Source organism: Cyprinodon variegatus, unplaced genomic scaffold (genome assembly GCF_000732505.1).
Source record: "Cyprinodon variegatus isolate N-32 unplaced genomic scaffold, C_variegatus-1.0 Scaffold341, whole genome shotgun sequence".
NCBI lineage: Eukaryota > Metazoa > Chordata > Actinopteri > Cyprinodontiformes > Cyprinodontidae > Cyprinodon > Cyprinodon variegatus.
In genome coordinates this window covers 330,890-356,372 of record NW_015150794.1, presented here as the reverse complement: position 1 = coordinate 356,372, position 25,483 = coordinate 330,890, and the positions used below count along the sequence as shown (strand labels likewise).

The 25,483-nt window shown below is 38.9% G+C and overlaps 1 protein-coding gene across 4 annotated transcripts in view; it reads left to right on the top strand.

Moving 5' to 3' along the window:
• The window catches only part of nhsl2 (NHS like 2), a 209,044-nt gene that overhangs the window by 170,175 nt on the left and 13,386 nt on the right, over nt 1-25,483 (top strand). For all 4 annotated transcript variants that reach the window (XM_015385489.1, XM_015385490.1, XM_015385491.1 and 1 more), the window contains exons 3-4: nt 7,826-7,968; nt 12,458-12,707. In XM_015385489.1, coding sequence (XP_015240975.1) covers nt 7,826-7,968; nt 12,458-12,707 — 393 coding nt within the window. The remainder of the gene's footprint in view (nt 1-7,825; nt 7,969-12,457; nt 12,708-25,483) is intronic.

Here is a 25,483-nt window from a genome sequence, read left to right as displayed (position 1 = left end):
TTTTCTGACATTAGACCTGGGTGTTGAAATGAGAGGTAAACTCTTTCTGTTTCCTTAAATGTCACCGTGCCTCCATCATGCGCTCTCCACAGCACTCTGCTGTTAACCATGAAGGTTCTACACAGCAATTCCTTCTCTGTTTCACATAACTTTGACCTATCGTTTGAGGAGCCACGGTATTCAGATTGAGATGTTGCAATAAAAATAATCATATTTCAACCAACTCTGAATGCGGTTTGGGGTTGAATTTGTGTAATTATAGTGTCATGACTTTTTAAAATCTATGTGGAACAATGTGGGTATAGGCCCTAAAGCTGATTTTGGCATTCTGGACAAACCCTCAAATAAAAGATGCTCTTATTCAGGTCTGATTGTGAGATTATTCAGAAAAAATCTCTTATTTTTACCTTCCTGTCTCATAACTAACAGTCCTTGTCACTCTCTGCCAGTCGCTTTGTTCCCTTTCTTTCACCTAGAACCTTAAATCTGTACATATATAGACAGACTGGCTGGCATATAAATTGCCTTCCTTCTTTTCTGCAGCTTACTCTTGTTTTTTATGATCATGTCCTCTTCCACTGCTGTGACTTTTCTTTTCCACCTACCTCCATCTATTTCTGTCATATTACTTTGTCCTTGGCTTTCCCCCCAGTCGTTTTCTGCCTATTCCAACTGCGGCCCTCGGTTTTGACAGTCTTCCTTTGCTTCCATATCTGATTTTCTTTTAGTTATTTCATCATGTTCAGCTTTTAAAAAATGTATCCGTTATATTTACAGTGCATAAGGCCTGTTTCATCTTCTTTACCTCATATAACATTACATTCTTCCATCTCCAATGATTTTCACCACTTTCCCAACCCCCCACCTTTACTTCCTCTCCCCTTTATTCTCTTTCCCCGTTTTTCTCCTTCTACCTTGTGGCTCTCCTAGGCCCACGCTAATCTCACTCTTCCTCTCCTATATCAGTCTTTTTGTCGCCTGTTTCTTCAGGCTCTTGCTGATACCTCACTTCTTCGGGCCACTGCAGTTTGGAATAGACAACTTTTGGCTTGTTTTGACAGTTTACTAACTCGCTGATTCTGCTATTTTTCACATGCTGGAGTCGGGTCATTTCTAATCTTTGCAAAATTGACAGTTTTCTGTAATGAACAATGGGCGAGAAATATCCCTCTGTGAATGTAGGCAAGACAAGCACTTGCAACTGGTGTTAGAAAATATATGACAAAACTTTGCAACTTAAAGTTTGACGTGGCCCTCTGTTGGTTTCCAAAAGCTAACTGAGAAGCTCTAGCTCCGCCACTGTTCCTCCGCTTGGCGTGGCACAGTCCGGCCTGCCTCGGTGATGCTCTCCAGATAGCAGCAGCATGTGCGCTTAGTATATAGTCCTATATTTTATTATTTTCTATGTTTAGTAGAAGCAAAATACGGGCAGAGAAAGCTAGCAGGCTACAAAAAAAAGTTAACTGAGACGCCCGAGCTCTGCCGCTGCTCCTCCACACCCTTGGGGCCGGTCTATCCCGGCGGTGTAGACCAACTGCAGCTAGACAAGAAAGTTACAGCTCTAGCACTCCCTAGTGGCCAAAAGTTACATTGTGTGCCTTTAAGTTATGAGAACTTTAAAGGTTTTTTCCTTAAAGTAAAAAAAGTTTTTTAAACTTGTAAGAAGTTCATGATTTTTGGGAAAAAAAATATGGAAGCCTTTGTGTTATTGTTGATCTGCAGTGGTTCAACATATTCTCATTATCAGTTCGTATGAAATTGTACGAAAAGTTATGCACAGTATTTCGTACGTTTTCGCACAGATCAGTGCGCATGCACAGGCAGACAGAGGAAAAAAGCAGATCCGCGGACGGACGTAAAACTGGGAAAAACAGTGCAATAATCACTTCTTCAGGTCTCTAACCAGGTTGCTTGCTGTTTTGTATCTTAGGGTTAGGGTCAGGGTTAGGGTTAATTGTATGTTAAATTCTATGTTATTTAATGGTGTGTAAGATGCGCATGCGCAAGGATATCTTGTCTCGACGCAAGACGTAAAAATAAGATGAAATGCGATTAAAAAAATATTTCTAAAACGCGCGAAATTACGGTGTATAACTTTTCGTACGATTTCATACGAACTAATAATGAGAATACACTGAGTGGTTTGGGCTCTCAGTCTCTCAGATGGCATTTTTGTCCAGATCCCCTATCATAACCTCCTACCCTAACCAAAGCAAATGTTGCGGTTGGACTGCAGGACTTTAGATGATTTGCTGGGTTCCTTTGTTCTCTCCACAATGACACGCGGTTTAATTTAGTCTTCGAAGGCTCACCAATGTTGAATGTTGTTTTCGGTTTGCGGATAGTGTTCACACGTCACCCAAAGCTTTAGAAATTCCTTTAGATTGAAATATTTCTTTAATGTAATTAAGTATAAAAAAACAACAGCTCACATTTAACAACTGTTGGGGTTGACCATGTTGCTTTTTAAGTTATTTTAGCTTCTTTTATTGTCATATTCCAGCGGTCCAGCAATCATGCAGCCTGAATGGAGCCTAAACCAAGCTGTCTGTCACGATTTGTATTGAAGTCAGTTGATGACCCAGATGCAGAGACCAGGAGGGCGAGGGGAATCTTGTAGATTTAATGAAAAAAACAAAAACAGGCAGACAACCAAAAATGCAAAATACTAAGAACTAGTGATTTTATTAGATAAGCCGAGGCTTCGATGCGTGTTGAGTACTGGAGAGGGCGTTTCCATGAGGCACGTATCAAGGCTTGCTTCATTTGCGGGGGGAGCCAAAATAGATGACGTCCGAAGCCTTGCTACCCCGCCATAGCACGTGACCGCTTCGGGAAGTGGTTCAGCTCACCTGGAACTTTGGCAGGCGTTTTCACTGCCTCAGTATTCAGTCAAGATGTTGGAGTTTGCAGGAGAATGGGATAGCGTTTGGATATATTCTAAGCATAGATTGGTGTTTTTTCCAACCAATCTAGTTGGTTAAAACTAGTTTGGTTAGATTAAACAATGTAATGATCAAAATCTGAGCAAGCTATTGATCTAAATCGTATAGCTTTTTGTTGATTAGTAATCTACTTAGTGGCTTTAGTTGTACGATATTGACTACCAATCAATGGGTTGTTGGTTCAAGACCCCCCTCAGACTTTTAAAAGTTTTGATAAAACACATCTAATGTTTTGGCTAATGTGACTAATTTGCATTCATTGCCCTAGTTTAAATATAGATCGGTAAAAACACAAAAAAATAGTTTGGTGGGTTTAACCAAAAGATTGGTTGAACACATAACTTTGAACCCTAATTAAAACCAAAAACAGTGGAAAAACTTAAAAAAAAATTTAATTAAATTACGTTTAATTAAAAATGACTAACTCCTTTCATTTTCACATCATTGGCCAAATTGCACAAATGCTTTAAATGTCTGTTGGGGCTTATTTCACTAAAATGGCAGAAAAACTGTGTACCTAAAATTGTTGTTTTATTCTAAGACATTTTACAAACAAAAAAACTTACTAAAGATTTTATTTTACAGACCAAACATTAACACTTTCAAATGAACTTATGTGGGGGGGAAAAAAAAAACAAACAATAAAAACAGTATTGCCATGAATCAGTTATATTACAAACTGTAGTTCTGCACTCCACCAGTAGGTGGTGACATGTTCACATGAGGCTTCATGAACTGTGAGGATCGTTGAAGCAATTTGGCCAAACGGTTCAATGCCTCATGAGGCTTCATCTCACTATCACTACTAAGAATCAAAAACCAGAAAGCATCAGGGAAAACTCACGTGGGGAACCGGAGAGGAGGGAACACCAAAACAACAACAAGGAACCAGCACTGAATGACTGCAGAGGTGGAGTATATAAGGGGAACAGAACAAAGGATGGACTAATGAGCTGAATAAGGAGCAGGTGTGAGTGAAAGTAACTAGAAGGAAGCAGAGGGGAAAGGAAACAAGCACAAGGGGGCGACAGAGAGTAACTAAAGTCTGATTGAATATAATGGAAAATAAACCAAAGATCAACAAAACAGAATAACTAAAAACTGAAAAGTAAAAACTCAGAGTCCCAAAAGGGGAGAACCAAGACACTGTCCAAACTACACTGTTTGTCAGTATTAATTCATGGCGGAAATGATTTGCTTATATAGACCTAAATTGACATAGATACTTTTTTTTTCATCAGTAACTAATATCATCATTTGAAAACTGCTTCTTTTACTAATGTTTAACCAAAAAGTTGTTAAACAGTAATCAAAAACAGGAGAGGAGTTTGATCAATAAAACTCTGCTTTTGGGTAAATAGTAGCCAGTGTGATCCCTATTGTGATGAATGAGCAGAGGGAACAATAATAGCAAGCAGATTAACTTTTAAGGGTTTGAGCAGGAATTTTCGCCTCAGGGAGGTTATTCAGGTATATTATGTGCCTTATTTACACAACATGCTCCAAAAAAACTGTTTTCTACAAGGACATCTAGCAGCTTACATCCCTTCAAAGACTACTCAGGCCTATTCCTCTCAAATATGAGCTAATTTAAATTACTTATTTTAACTAGAACTAAAGCTATTTTTTGGATGAAACATTTTGGTGTCGGAGTCTTATGTTTTTAAACTTAAATGGCTAAAAATGCTCCATATTATGGTTAATATAATTAAATATAATTGTGAACTTCATGTTCTGTAAAACAGAGAAAACAGATTTGAGAATGGCATCTTAATATATTGTATTTTTTCTTTTATTGTGAGGGGGGGTGTAATTCAAAAGGCTTCCTCTGCTTCCTTTGATGTCAGAGGACATCTTAGCACTCACACTGAGTGAGATCCCATAAACAGTTGTCTTTCACTGGCACATTTTTTACTGGAGCAAAGAAACATGCCAGCAGCAATGTTTCCAAACGCCATTTAAGTCTTCACCAAATCTGTGGGTGGTTGGACTGTCTAAGCCTGTTTAAAAATTCAGTACCATTATTATTTTATACACCGTTGCTGTGCTGTTATGTGTTAATTGCTGTTCATGATTATGAGTTTGAATCCAAATTTCTCCCACATTGCCTCGCTGACTTAATGTCACACATCCACCCTACTTTCCATTAATTGCTTACATGAATAGAAAAGCTTTGTGGAAACAGAATAATAAGCAGATACACTAAGGGAACTTTATTCGCTTGGTGAAACCTTAAGGGACTTTAATTATGACACATTCATTACCAAAGTGATATATAGCTGTAGAAAATAAACAAACAAGAAGAAACTGAGTTCAGCATCTTTGACGTAAACTCTGCTTTCTGTCAGTGTTTAATGTTTGTGTAAACAACATTATCTTGATTTTCTATAAAACCTTTTTGACTTTGCATTTCAAAGGTTTTTATGTCTTCTGATTGAAGTTTTTTATTAACTAAGCTTTTATGCACTTTTTAGAATGCATTAATTTTTAGAACCCTTACAGAAAAAATGAACTGTAGCTTTCTCTACTAAATACGTTACAAACTTATGTTTTATGTAGGCTGCTCATTTACATTGGCTTGCAAGCAGCTTGTGCTGTAAGTATTAAGTTTCCCCAAGCAAAATAAAAAGGTTTTTAAATGCAAAATCCAACATTTCAAATAAATCATCTGTATTTATATGCATTTTGAGGACATTTCTAGCCAGATGTATGGATGTTATTTCCATAATAATTATTCAGACAAAAGTAGACGATGTTTGATTATTGGTTTTGCTAAATATTTTAAAGATCTATCTATCTAAATTCTATTTATAATAATATCTATTTTAAAGATCAATCTATCTAAAAAGATCTGTTTCTGCTTTTGGTTGCTAAGGATGCTACAATTCTTACAGAGCTTACCTGCAATGTCATTCCTGGTAGTGCTATGCAGTGTGAGGGAAAACCTATTTTTTAAATAAAACATCTGCATTTTTATCCAGACAATAAATTTTTCACACATTCTTGCAGTTGCCTACAACACTTTCAGCACAATGTGAATATGTGCTGGTAATTATCTACAAAATAGAAAAAAAAAATGGAAAAAAAAACTGTATAAAGTAGTCGTATATAAGCAGAGGTGTGAAGAAACAAAGTACAAATACTTCTAGTGCTATAACTTACAAATATTTAACTAATCGATTAATGTCTATAATTTTTTTGAATTATTGATTAATAAGCAGATAACCAAAGATTGCTTAAAGAAGACTTTTGAAAATAAGTAAACCAGGTGAAACTAAAATTTTTCCACTTAAGAAGTTCTGGATAACGCATATTGACAGATGGAAAAGTTATCTTTATATCTTAAATGGAAAATGTTTATATATTTGTTTGCAGTTTTGATATAATCACTGCACTAAGTGGGTTGCTCTGTCAACTAAAGACTCGTTTTAGAGTCTCTTTACTTAGATTAACGATTAATCGATTACAAAATTAGTTGACAATTATCCAATAATCAATTCATCATGAGTAATCAGATTAATTGTTTTAGCCTTAAATACTCTGTTATACTACTTAAGTAGAAATTTTGTCTATCTATGCTTTAATGGAGTAACTTTTTTAGACAACTATTTACATTTTTTATACAATTATCTCTAAATTCCTCTCCTTTTATTTTAAAAATGCTGCTTAGTTTTTTTTTATTAATTTAAGCTTATTTCCCTTATAGCCTGTTGGTATTTAAAAAAATAAATGCCATCAAAATAATTTGTTTTATCCAGACAATTCATTTCTTTGTGGTTTTACTCAGTGCTGCACCAACTCGTTGTTCACCACGTACCAAAAAAAAAATCGTTTTTCAAGATGATGCAAGTTAGATTTGACACCATTAGTTAAAATTAAGTATAAGGAAGTTATCGTCCAGAATTGTAGAAAAATGTTCCTTTAATAGGGTAGTACAGTAAAGCATCTGTCCTTAACATTTTTTCCTGCATTACTTTTACTTTTATACTTTAGGTTGTATTAAAAATTGGCATTTTTACACTTGAACTTGAGTAAAAGGTTAGAGTTGATACTCTAACTTCAACAAAAGTGTTTTTAACAGTAGGATTTATACTTTTACTTGAGTAACAAACATTAATACTTTTGACATCTCTGTATATAAGTAGTTTAGATACTTTTGCAATCTATTTTAAAGCAAAAGAAGCAGTTTCCCTTTAGATTACTCTGTATAGATGGATCAAGAACATATCGATAAACATGATAATTTTCAGCAAAAAGTCTATAAAATCACTTTACTTCTGTAGTAAACATTTGTTTTCTTGGGCTACTTTCATAGTAGTGATTCAACCACATTACTGGTGTCCTCCCCATGCTGGTGTTGCATGTAGCCCATCTGTAGGATTGTACTGGGAGTATCCATCTGTGAGGGTGTGTACACATGTGTGTCACACAGCTTAGTGGCGACCGGGGTTTGGGTCAGGAGTGTGTTTTTGGGGTGAAGGATTGGCTGAACAGTTGTTGGGGGAGTGGGTGTGTGGTTAGGAAGGTGGGGGGATGGGGGTTTAGGAATCTGTTTACAATAGCTTGAGGGAGAGAGTAGGGATATCAAGAAGCAGATTGGTAACTAGTTGGAGAATGTCTGGTTTAAAGAAGAAAAAAAAGAGTCATGAGAACTCATGTGAGGATTAAACATAAACCGAGGCAGAATGTTGAGCTTGAAGAAGGTGCATGAGGGATTCTCAGGAGGGAGGTTTCCAGTGACTGCTCTGCTAGATCTCTTTCCTTAGCCTGAAACACTGTACCGTGTGTGAGATTATTTTTATTCATTCTTAAAAAGGTACATTTATTTTGTTCTCACGAGGTACCTCTGTGTTTGTGCTGTGTTCTGTCTGTCTGTATAGAATTTGAGGAACAGTTGTACGACACCAAGCTGACTGGCCAGACGTTTCGCCATCCGTCCTCGCAGAGCTCAGACGACACGTCCACGTCGCTCAACCGCTCGCCCATCTCTCTCAACAACAAGAGACCGGACTTCATCTTCCTGGTAAACAAACATGTATGCAGGTGTATCATGGTCTAATGAGGCAAAGACTTTCCTCTTTTCAGGTTGCTGAACCAGCCTTTGTAAATCTCCTTCTTACTATGTTTCTCTGGTAAATAAAGACGTGCATTCATATGTCAACACCCAAAGCTCTTTTTATCTTCAGATTTCCTTAATTCTTATAGAAATTACAAGGTCTCTTATGCGTTCCTGAGAGATTTTGGTTGAGAAGGTAGCTGTAGGCAGTTGTTGCAGATTTTTTGGGTCCAAATCCATGATATGAATCTCCTGCTCGAACACATCCCCAAGGCTCTCTGTTAGATTGAGATCTGGTGATTATAGAGGCCATTGGAGTACAGGAATCATGTTGAACTTTTCTTCTTTTTGAAGTAGCTACAGTATGTGAGAATGGGCATGATGTTCAACACCACCTGTCTAGGCTATATAGTGTAAATGGTGCACACTGTTATTCATGACATTTATTTGTTTTCTTTATGCATCTGAGTCTTTAAAATGTCAGAACTTCAACGTAAAGTCTGTTTGCCAGCATCATTTATAACCATTAAATCTGATTTTATTATCCAACAGTTACCCTCCACTCAAGTAGCCTTTTTACTGAATATTTTTTTACTTTTACTTGAATAATTTCTTAGATAACTACAGTACTTTCTTATGTTTTCTTGAGTAAAACAAATGTAAAAGTGGTGCTACTCTTACTTTTGTACAATGTTTGGCTATTCTACGCCCCTCTGCATCCTGAAACATTTTTCCTTTCATTAATGCAGGTTTAATTTATACATGTTGAGATTAATGGGATCTTTTGCATTTTTTGTGTTGTAAAGTAATACCCCTTTTCCCACTGTTTAAACCTGGGAACAATCTGCCATTAGTGGCAGTGGTAACAGCTCAAGCGACCCGAGTTAAAATCACCTCAGCTCTGATCGGCATGCAGTGGGAACTCCAGATCCGGGTTGACATGTTAAATTACAGCCGCTTTTACACTGAAAACTTGGGTTTTTCTAAACCAGGTTGACCCGCTAACAATCGGCTTTTAGCTTTTTTCCCATTTGACTGAAAAGCCAAGTCTGCCCCTCTGCTGTCCATCTGCATGGGCATTGTCCCCCATCACTGCGTGTGTGATGACAGCATCACGCTGGGTGAGCGTTGCTTATGTAGACAGTGCGACCGAAATCAGGGAAGTAGATAATGGAAAGCAACATGGCCAGCAGCTGGAACGTACTCGAACAGTGCCTGAAACAACGAATCTCCTCTTCTCCGCGGATCATAAGGAGCTTACAAATCTCTCTGTCTTGCCAGCCCTGTGCCGTGTTTGTGGAATACTGGCCGAGTTGTTTGGGCTTGTTATTTAACGCGACAGTTGCGATGTTGTGATGCGTACGTTGCTCTCAAAGTTAATACGTAATTTAGCGGGTCAACGCGGTTCTGGTGTTTCCACTTCATGCCATTTACTTCACAGATTTCTGTCACACTGTCGACATCAGCTTACCAGCAGAGGGTTGAGTCGGCTTTTCGGTCAAATGGGAAAATAGCCAACAGCGGATTGTTAGCGGGTCAACCGGTTATTGAAAAACCCGGGTTTTCAGTGTGAAAGCGGCTCATTGTTCAAGACCCAAAGCATCATTCTCACATCAGTTAATGAGATGTTCAATGCAGTAATAGAGGTATATGGGGTTAATAAAAGCAAGTGTTTTCTCAATGAAACTACAGTTTCTCTAAAGGATCTTCCATTGAAACTTATGAATTTGAAATTTAAAAGAGAATTGCCTTGTTTGGAATGCCCTTGGTTTGTATTATTTCTTCTTCATTTAGAGTGCTCCTGTTCCAGACTTCAATTACTAACATAATGCAGTGCGATCATATTTTTTTTCTCAGTGAATGGAGCAAATGACAGCTAAAAGTTGTGTTTTGACTAAACGCCTCATTATGTTTATCATCCTGCAAACAGAGCAGGCCGAACATGAATTAGCCAAAATCTGCTGTACAGCACATTCCTCCCCCTCATTCAGATTTAGCAGAGTTAGTCATCTTCCTCTTCTTTCTCTCAGCTGCTGTCTATAAACAGATCCTTAATGATCCTTCAGTGTCTTTCAGATAGAAATATAATGCTTAGAAAAAACACACTAAATAGAGCTATCTGACAGATAGTTCCTGCATACAAGGATGATACTAATAGATTTTTTTAAAGCAAGATAGTAATTCATTAGTATTTTTAGAAAGAATGTACGTGATGACAACAATATCTGCAGCTAAATCTACTCTGTGCTCTGGCTTTATTGCTCTGGAGGCTAAGACTAATTTCTTGAACTGCGTCACAATGGATTCACACATTTCCTCTACCCCAAGAATACCGCCACGCTTCCTGCTCATTACAGCTCTATTAGTTCAATTGTTTCCTTTGTGTCTCTGTGTAGTTTTGTTAATTTTTTTTCCAGCGATCATCGGTTTCCAATCTCTACAGCCGACATAGTTGTTATGTTGGCTTTTAAAGATGCACTGAAACATTTCCTGTACTTCAGAAGCCATGACCTCGTGAATATCCTGTCATGTTACAGTCAGATTCAAAGAAATGATTGTGGATTTAATGAGAGTAGGAAGGAAGCATTCAGCTCTATTGAGCCCCCCGTTAGTCAGAAAATGATTACATTTGCAAGTCTCTTAGGATATATCTCTCTACTAGTTTTTTACATGTAAAACTGTAATTCTAGGACCTTGCTTCGGTGGGACAGTGGTTAGCTCCACAACCCATGTATGGCGGCCTTAAGGGCTGGTCATACTCCCGCAGCAGTGTGTCGCATTGAGATTGCCCCGATTTATGCTCAATTTTGAAAGGTGGTCTGCACTATGTTATTCCATGCCACAAGGCAAGATGGACAATCGCGAACTAGCTGTGGGTCTAGATACGGCCGAGGCAGTGAGGAAGTGGTGGCAAGTTTGTGCGACAATTGAGGGACATGAGGGCGAAAAAGCGGGGATCCAGGTGGAAAAAGGGTCCTAGCGTTCTTGCACACCTCGCTCTTCTAGCTGATCCATCTTCATGAGTCGTTTTCCGCAATGGCGGTCGTACAAGCAGAACAAGCCGGTAAGGTACCAAACAGGAAATACAAATAGTGTAGAGCGGATGTAGATTTGACCAATCAGAGGCCTCCTGTCTGCAGCACTGTCTCTTGTCACTTAGTGTTTTGGAGAGGTGCAGCAGAGTGTCTGCGGAGGGGACTTCTCTGCGTTCACTGCAACACCTACTTAGACTACCTAGTTTCGAAGTATAAATCAGCATTTGGTCATCAACGTAGCTGACCTGGGTTCAAATCTGACCTGTGGTCATTTGCTGCATGTTTTTCCCTGCCCCTTACCCCTTTTCCTGTTAGCCCAGTTTACAATGAATGAGCCAATAGTACCATAAGAAACCTCCAAAAAGGAAAAAGAAAAAAAAAACATAATTCTATGTTCTTGCATGGCTCAGCTTCGGTCAGTTTTTTTGTGCAAGTAATACAATAAATTCTCATTTAAAATGAAACCTGAACCATTACTGGGCTCTCATAACGCGAGAATATGCTTTAATCTAAACCCTTTTATTTGAACTTTGGCTCCAAGGTTAGTGTCCTGCTAGAAGGTAAAACTATGGAGCTGCTTCCATTTCCCCCTCTGCTCTGGTCATCCTCCCTTGCTACAAAAAGGCGTTCCCATAGCATGACCCTGCCACCACCATGCCTTATAAATGGGTTGGTGTGTTTAGGAGGATGTGCAGTATCATTTTCTTTTTTTCATCATATAGTATTAAATATTATCTAATCACTAACCAGAGTAAATTTTTCCACATATTAGCTGGATCCCCAGTAGCTTGTGGTAAGATGGAAGATAACTTTTCATGGGTTTCTTTCCACAATAGACTACTTTCCTCAGTCCACGAAGTGCATAATGTATTATAGTTTGCCAGTTCATATGGATGGTCTTGTACTAGTGACTCAATTTAGTTAAAAATACACGTTAACTCTTGGTTGTTTAAAATGGAAACAGATTTTCTAACAATTTTTTTTTAACAAAACTACTGATAAGTTTTGTTTTATTAAAAAGTCATAATCATTTAGAAAAGTTTAAATTTTTGTAGCTCTAAACAGCTTTTAATCACCCTGACTCAGGGCAAAAGGGATTTGAATTTTAAAGGTTGCAAACCGTTCTAGTCAGTTTTTAGCCTCACATTCTCCCAGCAGCTTCGTGTCTTTTTCAATTAAATAAAATTATGAGTGCTTCTCAAATACTACATTTTTAAGGAACATGGTTGTCAATTTTTTTTTATTTGTTAAATATTTAAAAACATGTAAATATGCAAGAAAAGGTCAGTTTTTTTATGTGATTTTATATGTGATACTCTCTAGCCCGTTCACACAAACTTTAATCACCGAGCCAACCTGTTTAAGATGTCCTTCCATAGAAAAACACTAAGTTCATCCCGTTGTTCTTCTCCTACTTCTAGCCGGCGTCCAAGCAGCTTTATGAAGATGAAACCACCTCCTCCGTGTTTGGCCTGAGGTCTGTGATCAACCCCTCGCCTTCCCCGACCCCGTCCCCCTGCGGCTCAGATCGCCCCCCTCTGGGCTGGAGCAGCAACAACAGTAGCAGCAGCACAGCTACATCTGCCACCACAGGGCCGCCCGTCGCTGAGAAACCACGCTGGCACCTGTTGAGACGCACACAAGCTCACTGCATGCCACTCGATGTTACAGGTATTTCATTCATATATACATCAAAAGATCAGTGTTTGTTGTAGGGTGCAGTAGGTCCATTTTAGGGGAAAATTGACTCCAAGTCATTTCTTTGACTTTAATGAGGGATCCAACAAATTTACAGATTTTATTTATATTGAAATATTTCTCATATCTTCTGCTAAAAAGGAGCAACAGCCTTTTCCAGACTATAGAGTGCACCTCACTATAAGGCGCATTCACTAAGTTTTTTGAAAAAACTGGAAACGTACCTATATAAGCCAAACCGGACTATAAGCCACTTATATCTACTGTCTCCCACCAAACCCGTAAGGGGAGCTCTACATTAAGGTGACCAGATTTCTGCGATCTAACCTAGGGACATTTTCAGCTCATAGATAAAAATAAATGCATTTAATTAAAATTAAAATAGGAAATGGGGACAGTGGTGTTTTCATCCATTTTTACATATTTATTAATATTTAAAGAAAAATCTAGTGTGAAATCCAGGAATGAGACTCTTCCATTTCCTAAAATAAATAATATTAATGAATTAATAGTGTTTATTAGTGCCATCTGGCCATTCTGTCTTCTTCCCTTGTGAGCAACATAAGATTGTGTTCAGCGACAGGCCACTTGGCAGTAATACAGAGTCTGTGGGAATTTAACCTTTTCCATTACAAAAAATTTAAATGAAACTTTTATATATATATATATATATATATATATATATACAAATTTAAAAACCTTTTTTTTTCTACATAATGATAACTATAAAATGTAATGGCCTCCAGTTGTTTATACTGTATCCTGGACAGCTGCAATGCATTGGGTAGGGGTTTGGGAGATTTTTTTTTATGTGTCATATTAAATTAGGCCTTTGTTTGCGCATGTTATGCTCCTATGAATTTAATATTAAATTGCGCCTGCTCTTTTCGAGCTCCAAGGAAGTAGGAGCAGAGCAAGACGGGAGGGACAGCGGAGCCTGTAGGCTTTTGGGGTAACACATTGTAGCTGCGTCCAGCCGGCTGTGATAATGAACTTCCTCGTCTGTTTTAAAACTGGTGCACTCTGCCACTCGTCTATACATTAACAGTTGTTTTTGTGTGCAACGTGCTCGCATTCTCTTTCTACAGTAATAACAGTTATGCAGTCGAACAGTCATTCCTTAAACGTTAAAATCGGGGACATTTCTGGGGACAGGTGGTCGAAAAGGGGGACTGTCCCCAGAAATCAGGGATGTCTGGTCACCCAACATATAGCCTGGAGTATAGACGAAGAAGAACGCTACCTCTTGTTAGGTTGTTAGCTCGCAGCAGCAAGAGCTTCTACTGAAAGATGGAGATGAAACCAGTCTTCACATTCATTCGGTAGATTTAATGCAACAAATAAATGTCACAATGTGTGAATTCGGGACATTTGTTCTCCATCATTCCTGCTCCTTGCATGTTTTTGTGCTAAATGAAAATTAGCCCCTTATTCTTCATTTCCAACTCTGACCTTTCCCCTCTGGCAGTTAATAAAAATCCCCAGAAAAGCTGCGCCGTCTTATAAGCTGCATTGGACAAAACCTGGGAAAAAAGTAGCAGATTATGGTCGTACGGTAGTACTTCGAGCCATATTATAAAAAATAAGATGGGATTATCTTAAAGGAGCTGTAAGTGAAGATTTACCACTAGGTGGGCCGTTGAGCAACCTTATTGTTGCGTAGAACAAATGATCATCTCCAGGTGAAACGGTCGATCCACCAAATGTTTCTCCACCATTTTGCTCCTATGCTAAATGTTTTTCTGTTAATTACAATTTATGGGCACGAAAGGGCTAAGCTCTGACTGGCAGCTATTCACATGCACATACATTCACACACAGCTGGCTTGTAAAGTATGTACATCTGTAAAAGAGGTAGTGCATGACATCACACCATTTTCCATTTAGTCCTTCAAATGATAAATTTTTACTTTTTTCTAACTAAGATAATAAATTATTGCTTATAGGTCCTTTAAGGTTGTCGCTAATGGAGGATTGGTGCTGCATGTAGCTCCTTCAATCCCTATGTCCTTAAAAAAAAAAAAAATCAACCCATTAAAAGTCTGTCATGAACTGCTACCATTGTCTTCAGCTTTGACCTGAAGGTCAGGTCAGTTCCATCGATTCTGATTTCTGCCTAACAAGAACTCTGGCCTGTAACACAAAACATAACAAGGCAGATTGTTCGCATTTTCCTAAATCGTGACTGGAGATGACAATCAAAGACTATTATTTTAATTATTCTAACATTTTAGGCCATTACAGTATAAAGTAAATTAAATAGGGTTGACATTGGTCTTACCTCCAAACTTGGCCCTTTTGCTATACTGCTTGGAGCTGACAGCCTAATGAGTCTCCCTGGAAAATGCCTCCCTGTTGACATTTTCAGTTTTTCACTGGATGGCCCCATAAATCCTGTATGACCTACTTTTTTTCCTCCCAGTTCCTTCCATATTTTTCTATTTCTTGCCACATTTAAGACAGAAAAACTAAAAATTATGTCAGACACATTTTGATGAAACAAATTCAAATGAACATGCTTTGATACATCATCGTCAGCATGTTGCCCAACTAATACAGGCCCCTTACAAAGTAGTTCTGCCTTTTTAACTTCTTAGATATTAAATTATGTGATGTATTACATTAGTTATGCGATGGAGCAATGCATTGTGCAGTAAAAGGTAAATAAAACAATCAAATAAACACTTGGAAATGTTTCATGCTTTGCATTCAACTCCTCTGATACCCCTAAATGAAATCCAGTTCCACCAACAGCCCACAGATGTCAGCTAATTGGTAAATAGAGCCCTCTTGTGTGTAATTTAATCTCAGTAAAAATCCAGCTGGTCTGTGAGGCTTAGAAGTTTATTAGAGAACATTAGAAAACAAACTGAATAATGAAGACTAATGAATGAGGCACACATTCAGGGATAAAGTTGCAGAGGAGCTACAGAGGCTGTATGAAACAGTAGCAAGAAGAAAACCATTTTGTAGGTTGCAGCTACCTGTGTATTTGACAAATCAAATATGCTGAAGGTACAGTGGGGGGTGTTCTTTTTAAAGGAATAGTACACCCAAAACATGATTAGCCTTCATTTTCTACTCACCCCCATGCTGAACAACACTCTGGAGTACTTTTTTGATATCTCAAATGCATCTGGAGATCTGGGAGGCTTCTTGCTGTCTGCTGACATTCAAATAATGGAGGTCTACGGCGCCTGAGGCAGAAAGGTCCATAAAAGTCCACAAAAAACGTGTCAATATTCCTCCATACTGCTCGGCCAATGTATTCCAAGTGTCCTGAGTGGGTAGCGTCCATAATTTACTAGAAACAAAGTCATTTAGAATGTTTTTAGAGCATAAATAGTAGTGTATTGGCTTTCCTAAAAGCGCGTTCACGAGTCTACGGAAACCGCGGCAGACCAAACCAGATGAAAGTGCGCATTCAGCTCGGCAAAGAACTCATGCTCTTCCTCAACACTGAAGTCATTTGAGATATCAAAAAAGTACTCCAGAGTGTTGTTCAGCATGGGGGTGAGTAGAAAATGAAGGCTAATCATGTTTTGGGTGTACTATTCCTTTAATAAAGTGGTCCTCTTAATTGTCAATCATGCTGGTGATATGTTTACGTAAGGCCGTCCTACATGCTCATTCCCATTTTAACTTTACCGGTGTTGAGTCTGACATGCTGGAAAAATTGCAAATCTTCTTTTTGAAAGTAAGCTTGTATGAGCGACGCAAGCAACAACTTTTAAACAGAGCGTGAACGAGGAGAAATTAGCCTGTGCACACTCTTGCACGTGTTAATTAGACGTTCCCTCTCGGGAGCGAGTACAGTTATATAGTTTTCTATCTAACGAAAAAAAAAGTTGATTGCATCGACTCACTGACTCGAATGCAATCCCTCATACTAAGCATGCTTGTAGAGAAGGTGGAGAGAGAAAAGCTCCCTTTTAACAGCAAGAAACCTCCAGCAGAACCAGGCTCAGTGTGAGCGGCCATCTGCCGAGACCGACTGGGGTTCAAGGAGACAGAAGCAGACATAGAAAAAGCAACTTTAAAAGGCAGCCCCTTCCAGGAAACACAGCCAGGCAGACGAGCTCCGAGCCAGCTCCCATGTCAGAAGATGAAAAGAGCACATCCAGCCAGTCACAGTCAGAGAAACAGGACTACACTGGAAAACAGGCTAATCTCAAATATCTATAAACAAAGGCGTTGATGGAGGCAGCACAGCTGATATTTCTCTCCAGGATGGAGTTACAGCCAAACAGGAACAGACGAGGCAAAGCTACTATGAGAAAAAGCAGAGAGAGCAGGATGTTAGAGATTGAACTAACAGATTCTGCAGAGTGGGAGAATAGAGATAAAATGAAGGAGAATGATGAAATAGGGGTCCCTATGTCCTCCAGAAGTCTAAACCTATAGCAGCATACTGTAACTATAGAGATAGCTTAGAAACAACACTGAGCTAAAAACTTTCCTTGGAATATATTTGTGTCAAAGCTGAAAATGATTTAATAAATTAAAAGCCGGAATCAAAATCTAACAATTACTTCTTAAATGTATGGACAGAGAAAGTGCGGGTAATGGGCTTGTGTCTCTTGAAATCATTACGATAGCAGCCATTCAAAATGACTCTTCCCAGTTAAACGCCTGCCGAATGGCCACCCAACTATTAGCCACTAGAGTGACCCCCTCTTTCTCCTGTGCGTGCATATGTTTCACATGACTCCACCCTTTCACTGAATTACAGGGTCCGACCAGGAGAAGGCGCTTTTCTTTAGATATGCTGGTGAAGATTCTCGGTCATCCAGATCACAGTCATTCAACAAAAAAAAAAAAACAATCCACTGGACTTTGTATCCAAGTTTGAAGATGTTTCGCTTCCCATCCAGGAAGCTTTTTCTTTAAAAAACAAACAAACAAAAAAGTTCTCTTCTTCTTGACTTTAGATATTAATGTTCACAAATCATGACAGAAATAATATTCAAGTACAAAGATGTGTAAAAAGGAGTTGTAGGGGACCCATCAAGGCACCATCAAGAAAAGTGGGGACATTTTGAATGGCTACTACAGTAGCAGATTGGGTGTAGCATTTTGGACCAACCACAGGTGACATAGAAAAATTTGGTCCAACACAGCTTAAATAAAGTTACAGCAATTTAGTCTCAAGGTGATAAAAGCAACAGAAGTATGGCTTATGGATTGGAGAATCTGTGAAGCCGTCTGCAAGTAGAGACAGAGCAGACTGTCCTTCCTAAGCAAACTTAGGTCCTTCAGTATTAGCAGAAGCATGCTATATATCATCTATAATGCTGTCATAGAGAGTATGATCATCTCTTACATCCTCTGTTGGTATAGCAACATCAAAGCAAAAGACCTAAAGAAGCTCAAAAGAGCAAATAAAGAGGCTGATTCCTTTTTGGAAGCTTCCCTACAACCTCTGGAGATGATTTAACAAAGAGTTAATGAAATGATAAAGATTATGGACAACCCTAAGCATCCTCTTTAAGAGACTAGCCTACAATACCAGACTGTCTTCAGTCAAAGGCTTTTACAGATCAGCTGTAAGACAGACCACTACAGGAGATCCCTTCTGCTACAGCTATTATTATCTACTGCAACTTGGTTGAGAAACACATACGGAATAACAACATTTTATTTACTGTTGGGAGTGACATCTCAACTGAGCATATTAAATTGAATTGAATTTATTTTGTTTTGGGGTTTTTTTCACCTAATTCCCATAGACATGTATTGTAGTTTAAGCTAATATTGGTATGAAATGTATAATATATGATTGAGTTGAATACTTTCTCAAGCTATTGTTGAAATGGGCTGACCAGCCAATACGGTTCAATGAGATAAATGCAGGTTTTTATCATGTAACAGAAATACAGTTTCACTGAACCAGTAGACTTGAACATTTTGTACTCTGCATCCAGTATATTTACAGCTCACCACTTCTTAGTGGAGGTAATAACTCATGGTTTTCTACAGAAGGTGTAGACACACTCTAGTCTCACACATATGAAGATGGCTTCATTTTGTCACAAGTTTTTGTTCCTGCCGAAACAAGAAGTGACATCCAGAACATTTTCTTCTCATGTTTGCATTCTGAAACGCCCTTGGTCCTGTCTGCCAGTCCTTTTACCTTGCTTGATGTTTCCGCGCCCTAACAGAGATGTTAGTATGCCGCGGTCGGCCTCAGGAGCATCGCCCTGACACCCCTGCTTCCACTCATCTCACCAAGTCTCCCTCTTGTTTGCTTTTCCTGCTTCTGTTTGCTTGTATGTGTGTGTATGTGTGAGTGTGGACCTCCTGGTTTTTGGCATAGCAACTGCTTCGTCACCGGGTGCCTCTCCCCTCCTTCTCTCCGGCGTATCCATCTATAGTTAAACATCTCTTTCTCCTCCTCTCTGCTCAGTGGGTGAGAGCTTCAGAAGGTCAGGTATATTAATCCATGCCTACAGTCTTGTATTGCGTGGTATACATTCTGTCATAGATAAAAGAAGAGGAGTGAAAAGTATATTTACAGAGAAAAAACAAATCAAAGGTGCACAGAACTGTTTTTTACTGGCTAGCACTGATTTATGTTGTTTTCTAAGTCAGACCTACCAATTTATTTTAAGAATAATAAAATGTTAAAGGACGAAAAAGTGCTGAGGCTTCTAAAATAGAAAGAGTATTTTCCGATTACACAGAAAATGAGGGATTGCAAAAATGATTCCTGTAAATGTCTCATAACATCATAGGGCAGGATAACATTGGATTTTTAATACGTTGGAAGAAGTGGATCAGATCCCTGCTTCTCACCGGTACACTTAAAAAATTAATATAGTAGGATTTCACATTTTCGATGCATTTAAATAATTAGATGTAAATAATAAATTTTTTTCAGCAATTGCAACCCACAAAGGAGTAATTTGCTAATTCTCATAATTTGACATTCTCTACTAAAACACACAATAATAAGAATAACAACTAAACCCAAAAAAATCTAGTTTTGTTTAGCAAATAAACAAGATAGATTGGGCCTTAAGGTTGCGATCACCAGAAGTAGTACTAAGTCATTTTTTTCCCAAGTCATCCCCTCACCAGTTGAAGGGAGTGTTGTCTTAGTGGGTTAGAAAGGTGCATTTGTGCTCTGAGAAGGTTGCAAGTACCTGGTTCGATCCCTACAGCCTCCACTCTGGGTCCCTGAGAATGACCCTTAACCACTGGCTGCTCCATGGGCGCCACACAATGGCAGCCCACTGCTCCCCAAGGGGATGGGTCAAATTCAGAGAGTGAATTCCTCCAATGTGAGATCAACAAAGTTCAATTAGTTAGTCAGTCTCATGTCTGTCACCTCAAGTTCCAAGTCAGGTCCCGAGTCGAGACAAGCAATTCTTGAGTCGAAACAGGCAAGTCTTGAGTCAAACCCTATAGTTTGAGTTTGAGTTATTCTGAGTCCTTCTAACCACAAAGTAATACTATATTTTCACAAATCACGTGTGCTTCTATATGTTTTTTACAATATGTGGTACTGAAATAGCAGTAAGAAAAAGTAGGGCTGACATTGGTTAAGGTTATTAAAACATAATAATAATAGAAAACAACCATTGTATGTCATGTTTTTTTTAAAAAGATTGCGTTTTCTGTAAAGTTGATTTACAGACACAACAGGTCCACATAAAAAAAGAAAACAACTAATGAAAAATAAGAAAAAGAGTGCAGTGGAAACAAAGCTTTTATTCAATACAAATGGAAGACAGAAACATAAAATGTTGAACTATCATCCTCCTCACTTAGCTTCCAGAGTTGACCTAACCCCTACTCTGCACTCCAAACCCCCGGTAGAGAGTGCGTCAGAGCAGGCCAGACTTAGCGGACCTCACCCTGCCCTGGTGCACTCTGCTCAGTGTCCGATCCCAAGTAGACGTTGGGTGCTCAGTCAGGAGTAGCAGAGATCAAAGCGGGAACCCCCCACAGAGAGCGAGGCAGGGTGGGGCAGAGTTGGCGGAGTGCACCCTGCACCATGCTCTGCAGCAAGGAGAGTAAAGAGTATTAAACTCACAGTCATCTCTGTCAATTGAAATTGACCCTTGAAGCAGGAGGTTGGCTAACAGTTTTGCTGCTGAAGGTGGATGTTGACAAACCGATACAAAACAACAACAACAACATGCCATATGAGAATATTTAACATCAGGCATATGATAATGTTTGTTCTTAACATGATCTTCTTCTACAACTTTTACACTGCTGTCACAAAGAATATTTACAGGGCGTAGCATAATATAAATTAAAGTGGAATACTGAATACTGTTTCATCTACTTTTTCTTGCCTTGATATTGTGGCCAGCTGAATCATTTCGCACCGTAGGCGAATTCACCCGGAGGGCGAAAGAATTCTACGTCATAGTGTCTGCTGAACCCTCATCATGGTGGACATGGGTTTACAAAGCAACTGGCAGTGTTTTTTACTTTAGGAAGCCGAAAAATGCTTTCGTCTTTGCTAGCTTCACCACATTCCCAGAGACGGAGCATGTGCATGTATGGGGAATACCAGCACCACCTCCAGAGGCTACGTCTAGAAGTCTGTCACTTTCAGCGGTACTTCTACCTATCTGTCAACCAGTTCAGTGCCCTCGTGTCCTGCATTGGGGGACGAATAACCCGGACATCAGAGGGTTAGGTGAGACGGCTTTCTGGAGCTCAGACAGTAGCAGCGAGAATGCAGTGCGAGAAAACCGTCAGAGACCAGAACCAGCCTGCCAACCATTTCAGGTTTTGGAACTATGGAACCACAGCGAGAAATCTGAGATAATTCCCAGGGAATCAGCACACTAGATCAGGGAAAGGAGGATGAGCGGTAAGCCCGCTGGGAAAACAGCAAGACTACGGAGAGGCTACAGCCAGCAGAGGTCTGCGGTAGAAGCTAACTGTGATTATCTAAAGCTACAGAAGAGTACAGTGGCAGATCGGACACGTTTACCGGAAAGACAGAACACTTAAGACTACAGTTGCCTGGGAGTAGGACAGTGGTACATCAGAGAAGAAGATACCACTGTCCTAAGAAGAGTAAGAAGAGTGGTATATCAGAGAAGCCAGCCAGGTGGGCAGGGCAAGGAGAAGCTATGACTGGCTGGAACTACGGAGCTGAAAGGACTACTGGAGAGGGACAATGAAGCTTACCATGCAGACATCGCATGGCGAGAAGGCAACCGTCTGCGCTGGGAGGACAAAATTAAAAGGTTTTTAAAAAGCTACCTCAAATCCCCATAAGAGCATTCCTACTTCATCCTTAGTCAAAATTATTTTCTCTGTGTTGCATTTTTAATAAAAACATTTTCATCTCTGCTACGCTCTTTCACTGTAGCTCACAGCCAAATCTAGACCCTGAATGGACTTTGCGACACGATTGTAAACAAAAAGTACAGATTCTTCAAATTTATTGGCAGGTGAGGCAGCAAACGTGACCAACTTCACCAAAATGGTGTTGTTTGCCTCCCTAAATTCACTATCACCTCACTCATCTTCGCTCCGTTCTGCTTCGCTCCAGATCTGCCATCTACACAGAGATAACATGGGAATCCTTCACTCCAGCTTTAGAATTCGCATTCAGTTTGAAAATACCTTTGTGGGGGGTGGGGCCGATAAAATTTATTTTTGTGTTGGATCGCGCTGACAGCATCAGATGTAGACCGAAGCCAAGAGTGTTTGCTACTACGGTATAATTTCATTGCAAAGTAAATTCCCATTCTTGTTGTTGTTGTGGAGCACAATTTATTGGCCTCTGGGTTCCCTTAGAGGGTCCAGGCAACTGCCTAGTTTACCCGTCCGCAAGCCCCCTCCTTGCGTTTACATTCTTTTTAATCTTTGAGTTCTGGGGAAAGAAGCAAGCCTTGTCAAGTCAAAAGGCTCTTGTCCAAGTCAAGTCACAAGTTAATGCTGTGAAAGTCCAAGTTGAATTGCAACTGTCTTGATATTTTTTGAACTCGAGTCTAAAGTCATCAGATCAATGGATCAAATCTGACTTGAGTCCAAGTTATGTGACTGGAGTTCATATCTCTGACAGTCTCTATTTTACTGTTCAAATCTTAACTTTATGTCTCGTCCTACTGTTGCCCTCTATAAGTGAAAACGGGTCTAATGTAGTCAAATCTATTTTTTGGTTACAGCTTCTTTCTATATAATCTGTAAGGCGTTACAACTTTGATGAACAAACAAATGTCACCATAAAACCACCTCCCTTGGTGAGTCGGTAGTTGGAATTCCACTTGTCCAGACAACTTGGGAAGAAACACTTTGGTGAAATTGTCTGAAAAATGTATTTTAGGGCGAGTTTATGCTTTGAGATTGGGGTTAGTTCTTTTTTTAAATCCAGCATCATAAAAAAAAAAGAAAACAAAAACTAAATTGTTATTTAATTAGTCTGGTTTCTGGCTTTTCTTTCTGGGATTAATGAAAACTAATTATCTGCTCCACCTGAGATACTGTACACTAAGCAGTAACAGGATAGTGACGTTGTGGATTCTTCAAAGTAAAGACTAATCTTTGGTCACTTTAAAAGCACGAACAAAAAACCTGTGCAAGTTGATTTATCATAACAAGTTCCCTCTAAACAGTTTTACTCTTTGCTTCTCTATCCCTCTCCATCTTTCTGCTATGAAAGCCAGTGAACGGGTAGCTCGCAGACAGTTTGCTGTTACCATGGAATCTCAACGTGCTTCCCCTCCCCTCCCACTAAAAACAATTAATAAAAAAAAAACAGCTAAAAGCAAAGCAAGAGAAAGGGTATGCTGTTTAAAAAAGAAATAAGAAGGATGAAAATGTAGATGAGGAAAACGATGACAGTGGTGAAAATGATAGATTTTTAGGAATAGGGCTGAAAAAAGGTTAGTCACTGCTTTCTCCTCCTCCTCCTCCTCACATCCCACTGCCTGAGTGTTTCCACTGTTGCACATCTCGCTCCAGCGAGTTTCATGAATGACTGTTAGTCAGTGAGAAAAAGGGACTGTGGAGCAGGCTGTAGACACATAGATTGAGTCTGAAGGGCAGACTTTAGAAAAGCCGTTGTAATTGCTGGTGGGTTTTTTTATTCATGCTATTGATTTATATCAAAAACACAACCTAGAATTGAGTACTGATTTTCAGGAGAGAGAAACCCTTCCCTCCTCTCCTCGTCCCTGTTCAAAATCAAATAAGCAATGCTCATCGCAGTGAATTCTTCACTATATTACCAATGATATTATCTATACTAACTTATACTTGTTTTATTAGGATTTTAATACTAATTAGCTCAAAAACAACTGACTCAATGGTTAAAAATATGAACATTAGTCAACAGTTGGCTATAATTTTTCAAGTCTCTTTCTTCTTGCTAAACTAGGCAAGTCTATCAAACAGAAATTAGTGGATTAATCAGGCTACTCAAGTAACAAACCGGAATTTGTCTCCTTTGTCACATAAGGCTTGATAACTACTGCATTTGGCCGTTTATATATAGAATAGGAGTCTTTTTTTGAAAGTAGCTATTTTAGCGCATAGAAAAAGGTGGGAATTGGAGTCAGCAATGTCTGCATGTTTACATTCATGTTGGAAGAAAAGTAATAAGACAAGATAAGACTTTATATTGTAGCAATTGAGAAATTCAGGTGAAGAAGTGGCTTGAAACAGTATATAATAAAAATAAAGATTGCACAGCTAAAAAAAAAAAACGAGAGACCCCAGCCTATTTGCACAGCACACAATACAATGATATACGTGTATAATGGTGCAACAGTATCTCAAACTACTGTGTTTTCATGACAATAAGCCTCTACTTTTTCCAAACCACCAAAGGGGGAAGTCAAAGTTGGAATTCAAATAATAAGGAGTTAACTTTCACTTTGCACAAAAACATGCTAGCAGCATTTACAACGGAAAACATATGTCCCAAAATTCACACATTTTGACCTTTATTTGCCTATTTAAAGTGACTGAGTGAATGAAGAGGCTGAGCACAACTCCTATCGTGCGTAAAAAAAGCCTCCCAAAGGGGATGGGTTAAATGCAGAGCAAACAAGCTAAAGTGAACTCTGGGGGCGATATGTAGATCTACCCCTACAGGTGCGGTGGAAAACAGTAGATATCAGCGGCTTATAGCTTATAGTGCAACTTTATGTTTCTATTAAAAAAAAAAAAACTTAACGGGCTTATAGCGTAGGTTATAGTGAGGTGTGCTCTATAGTCTGGAAAATATGGTAGCTAAAGTATTTGCATCTAAGTGGACAGTGTCAAAGTAAATACCTATATAACATGTGGGTTGCTGTGATGACTAAAAGACTCAAAGCTGGTCTGTTTAGTCAGTTTTGGGGATTCTTGCCTTGCTACCAATCCAATTCCTCAGTGGTGGCCACATAAACTTACAGAAGGTCTTTTTTTCCAGCTTTGTCTGTCAAAGTCCTACTCCGATGTTCAAGTTTTAATAGTTGTATTGACTGTAAAAAATCTTTGAGTGAGGAACTTTTTTACTATAATAAAATGTTTCTTGCTGTAGTTCAGTGGCATCTTTTTTTTGTTTGTATCTTCCTTTTTTCTGGATAAGTGTTAATTTTGTTGGCCAATTTTGACTCCAGGAAATTCAAAGTGTATTAGAATGATACAGATTAACCTTAAAAGTACCAGTGTACATTATAAAAATTAAGTTACATTTTTCTTTTAAGTTTTTCTAGAGGTTGAATTCCTATTAGTCTGACAGATTCTGCAGAGATGTAGGATTGTTCTAGCTCAGCTTGAATAAAGGT